General features: G+C 34.0%; 1 protein-coding gene across 1 annotated transcript; it reads right to left on the bottom strand.

The window, feature by feature from the left end:
- Positions 1–263: 263 nt before the first annotated feature.
- LOC125249389 (putative nuclease HARBI1) lies at positions 264–1,308 on the bottom strand. Its single transcript, XM_048161679.1, has 3 exons — positions 1,114–1,308; positions 900–1,011; positions 264–802 (listed from the first exon to the last, which is right to left on the bottom strand). Exons 1-3 carry the CDS (start codon positions 1,273–1,275, stop codon positions 429–431), a joined length of 648 nt encoding a protein of 215 aa, XP_048017636.1. The 5' UTR covers positions 1,276–1,308; the 3' UTR covers positions 264–428.
- Between the last annotated feature and the right edge of the window lie 3,154 nt (positions 1,309–4,462).

The raw sequence follows: 4,462 nt of genomic DNA, 5'->3' as shown, positions 1-4,462 counted from the left end.
TCAATGGGCTTCAGAAGAAATGTGAACAAAGTAAAACCTTTACATAAATAGGAAGACATGCCATTTTGTGATTTCATTAACCTCCAGAAAACTTGTAATGATTGTTTGTGGTGGAATTATGTTTCAGGTAGAAACGGACTCTGTCAGGGCCCTTTACAAAAGGAGCCTTGAATTGGACTGCACACTGAAGGAGCTAGACTGTGAGCTTAGGAGACTCCAAATTAAAAAAATTAAACTGGAGATCAAACAGCTTGAAACGAATATCTCAGTATGTGAACTTTATTAACCATGTTACACTTTATGAACACAATATATGAATATTTATTCATGCAACTTTCTTGCTCTTTTTCCCTCCCATAGCCACAAAACCAATAAAACACCTACACAAAAGACCTATGTCTTTCAATGTGAGTTTCAATGTGCTTTTATTAAGTGAAATATTGTATGGTAATTGCATCTCTGACAGCTGCGCCAGCTGGGTGGTCAAGTGTGATTGGGTCAATTTCATCGGGGAGATGTTGGTTCTGTGGTGGTAATCGCTCCTTTCTGATTGTAGCTATATTATGCAGAATGGCACATGCAGCTACAATCTGTGATGCTCTCTCTGGTGACACTCTTAAACGCCGAAGGCAGTTGAAACGTGCCTTTAGGATGCCAAAGGTCATCTCGATCTTGACCCTGGTTTTACTGAGGGCCACATTGAAGCGGTTTTGTGGCCCTGGCTGAGGGTCAGGATAGGGGGTTAGCAAAAACCTCTGGCATGCATAACCCCTGTCTCCTACCAACAGGCCATCAAAAAGCCCTGTCATAGAACATAAAATGGGAAAATTGTGTAGGATTTGCTGTCACAATTTAAATGGACACTTTAAGTGTACTGTACTGTACTAAATGTAGCTTACCTTCCTCAAAGCGCTGACACAACACAGACTCACGGAAAATTCTTGAGTCATGCACTGAGCCAGGCCATTTGGCATCCAAGCTTGTGATCATACATTCATGATCACAAGTCATCTGCCGATTAAATGTACAGTACATCATTTTCATATGTTAATGTTACTATTCATTTAAAGATTCATCTCACTGAAAATAAAGTCATCTCACATGTAGGCCTACCTGAACATTAAGGCTGTGAAAGGATTTTCTATTCACATAATCTGCCTCATGTTCTCCTAGAGCTGTGGAGATTGCAACATGTGTGCAGTCTAGTGCTCCTATGACTCTAGGGAATCCTACCATAATATTAAAATAATAATCAACATTTAAAATCATTAACATGTACTTTTTTGTATAATACGTTTAGGTAGCTACTCAAAGTGATTTTTTTTTTAAATGTAAAAGGTTAAATTTGTTAATGTGATGTCACTCTATCAATAACCTATATCTTACCGGCAATTTTATAAAAGCCCTCTTTTAAGGACATGGTCGATAAATGTCCGGGGAACACAATGAAGCTGTTAATGTACCCCTGCAGCGCGAGGACCACCTTGCGAATGGTTCGACAAACCGTGTTTTTCCCTAGGTTCTCCGCATCACCGACTGCATACAAGTATGTACCACTCGCAAAAAAACGCAACGCCCCAGCTAGCAGGGAACGTTCTCAGAACTTTGGCTAACATTCTGTAAAGGTTTTTTAATGTTTTAAAGAAAACATTTGAATGTAATGTTCCAAAATGTTTTAAGAATGTTTTTAAATTCAGAAAATGTTCCTATAATGTTAAGTGCAAACAAATCTAGAACATTTTCCCTGCAACATTTTGAGGATGTTTTGAGGATGTTGTTGAGGTAACTTTATATAATGTTGTCAATAAAACATTCGCACAATGTTTCAATAAAACAAATGAAGAACATTCTCTCAGCAACATTAGGAAAACGCTATAAGAACATCACTGTGGTTTGAGGTGATGAAATGTTCTGTATAAAATGTTCTTCTAATGTGACATAGTAACCAAGATAGAACATTTCACCCGCAACATTTTGAGGATGTTTTGAGGATGTTATTGAGGTAACATATTATATAATGTTGTCAATATAACATTCGCACAATGTTTCAATAAAACAATGGAAGAACATTCTCTCAGCAACATTAGGAGAACGCTATAAGAACATCATTAATGCATGAGGTGATGAAATGTTCTGTGTAAAATGTTCTTCTAATGTGACGTATTAACCAAGATAGAACATTTCACCTGCAACATTTTGAGGATGTTGTTGAGGTAACATTATATAATGTTGTAAATATAACATTCGCACAATGTTTCAATAAAACAAATGAAGAACATTCTCTCAGCAACATTAGGAAAACGCTATAAGAACATCACTGATGTTTGAGGTGATGAAATGTTCTGTGTAAAATGTTCTTCTAATGTGACGTATTAACAAATCTAGAACATTTCACCTGCAACATTTTGAGGATGTTATTGAGGTAACATATTATATAATGTTGTAAATATAACATTCGCACAATGTTTCAATAAAACACATGAAGAACATTCTCTCAGCAACATTAGGAAAACGCTATAAGAACATCACTGTGGTTTGAGGTGATGAAATGTTCTGTGTAAAATGTTCTTCTAATGTGACGTATTAACCACGATAGAACATTTTACCTGAACATTTTGAGGATGTTTTAAGGATGTTGTTGAGGTAACATTATATAATGTTGTAAATAAAACATTCGCACAATGTTTCAATAAAACAAAGGAAGAACATTCTCTCAGCAACATTAGGAAAACGCTATAAGAACATCCTTAATGTTTGAGGTGATGAAATGTTCTGTGTAAAATGTTCTTCTAATGTGACGTATTAACAAATCTAGAACATTTCACCTGCAACATTTTGAGGATGTTATTGAGGTAACATATTATATAATGTTGTAAATATAACATTCGCATGTCTCAATAAAACAAAGGAAGAACATTCTCTCAGCAACATTAGGAAAACGCTATAAGAACATGATTGAGGTTTGAGGTGATGAAATGTTCTGTGTAAAATGTTCTTCTAATGTGACGTATTAACAAATCTAGAACATTTCACCTGCAACATTTTGAGGATGTTATTGAGGTAACATATTATATATGTTGTAAATATAACATTCGCACAATGTTTCAATAAAACACATGAAGAACATTCTCTGAGCAACATTAGGAAAACGCTATAAGAACATCACTGTGGTTTGAGGTGATGAAATGTTCTGTGTAAAATGTTCTTCTAATGTGACGTATTAACAAATCTAGAACATTTCACCTGCAACATTTTGAGGATGTTATTGAGGTAACATATTATATAATGTTGTAAATATAACATTCGCACAATGTTTCAATAAAACACATGAAGAACATTCTCTCAGCAACATTAGGAAAACGCTATAAGAACATGATTGAGGTTTGAGGTAATGAAATATTCTGTATAAAATGTTCTTCTAATGTGACGTATTAACCACGATAGAACATTTCACCTGCAACATTTTGAGGATGTTTTGAGGATGTTGTTGAGGTAACATTATATAATGTTGTAAATAAAACATTCGCACAATGTTTCAATAAAACAAAGGAAGAACATTCTCTCAGCAACATTAGGAAAACACTATAAGAACATCATTAATGTTTGAGGTGATGAAATGTTCTGTAAAAAAATGTTCTTCTAATGTGACGTATTAACAAATCTAGAACATTTCACCTGCAACATTTTGAGGATGTTTTGAGGATGTTATTGAGGTAACAGATTATTCAAAGTTGTAAATATTCACTAATTTTTTATAAATATTCACTATTATTCATTCCTTGAATTGAACAATCTCAGAACTAACATTATATTTGTATTATTAAACTTGAGTTCTCAATGTACTATTGAAATTAATTTCTGCACAATTTAATGTTTTCTTTTTTTTCTACAATTGAAGAGTTCAGATGCAAAAGCCTGTGCAAGTGGCATCTGAAATTTTCTTCTTAAATTAGCATTTTTGTCAAGCTTGTATGTTTAGGTTCAGTAAATTTCACTTTAATGGCAATTAATAGGTCCTTTTCATTGCCATTAAAGTGTAATAAGCTTGATAAACATGCTTGTTTTATAAGAAAATTTCAAATGGCACTTAAAGGCTTTTGCATCTGAAGTCTTCAATTATTATTGTACATAACTGATATAGCATTGTATTAGCAACAATTTCCTTCACTGTTTTGTTTCTTTACGCTTTATTAAAAAAAAAAAAAAAAGAAAGAAAGAAACTTCCCCCCAATGTTCAAGACATGGTTAGCTTGGTTTATGTAAGAATGGAGATTATACAATATTGCCACAATGTTCCATAATAAAGGAGTAACATTATCAAAACAACATTTGTAAAATGTGGATATTATTCCAGATTGTGATGAAGTTTGGGGCAGATCATCATTACATCTGGCACTTCTGTTTTGGTTCTGGGTCTGGCTGGCATCATGTTAACACCATTGTGTGAAACAGCATTGGGCTG

The sequence above is a fragment of the Megalobrama amblycephala genome, linkage group LG16 (assembly GCF_018812025.1).
Source record: "Megalobrama amblycephala isolate DHTTF-2021 linkage group LG16, ASM1881202v1, whole genome shotgun sequence".
In the NCBI taxonomy this organism is placed as follows: domain Eukaryota; kingdom Metazoa; phylum Chordata; class Actinopteri; order Cypriniformes; family Xenocyprididae; genus Megalobrama; species Megalobrama amblycephala.
Note: the sequence above shows the minus strand (reverse complement) of the source record. Positions and strands in the feature narration are given on the sequence as shown.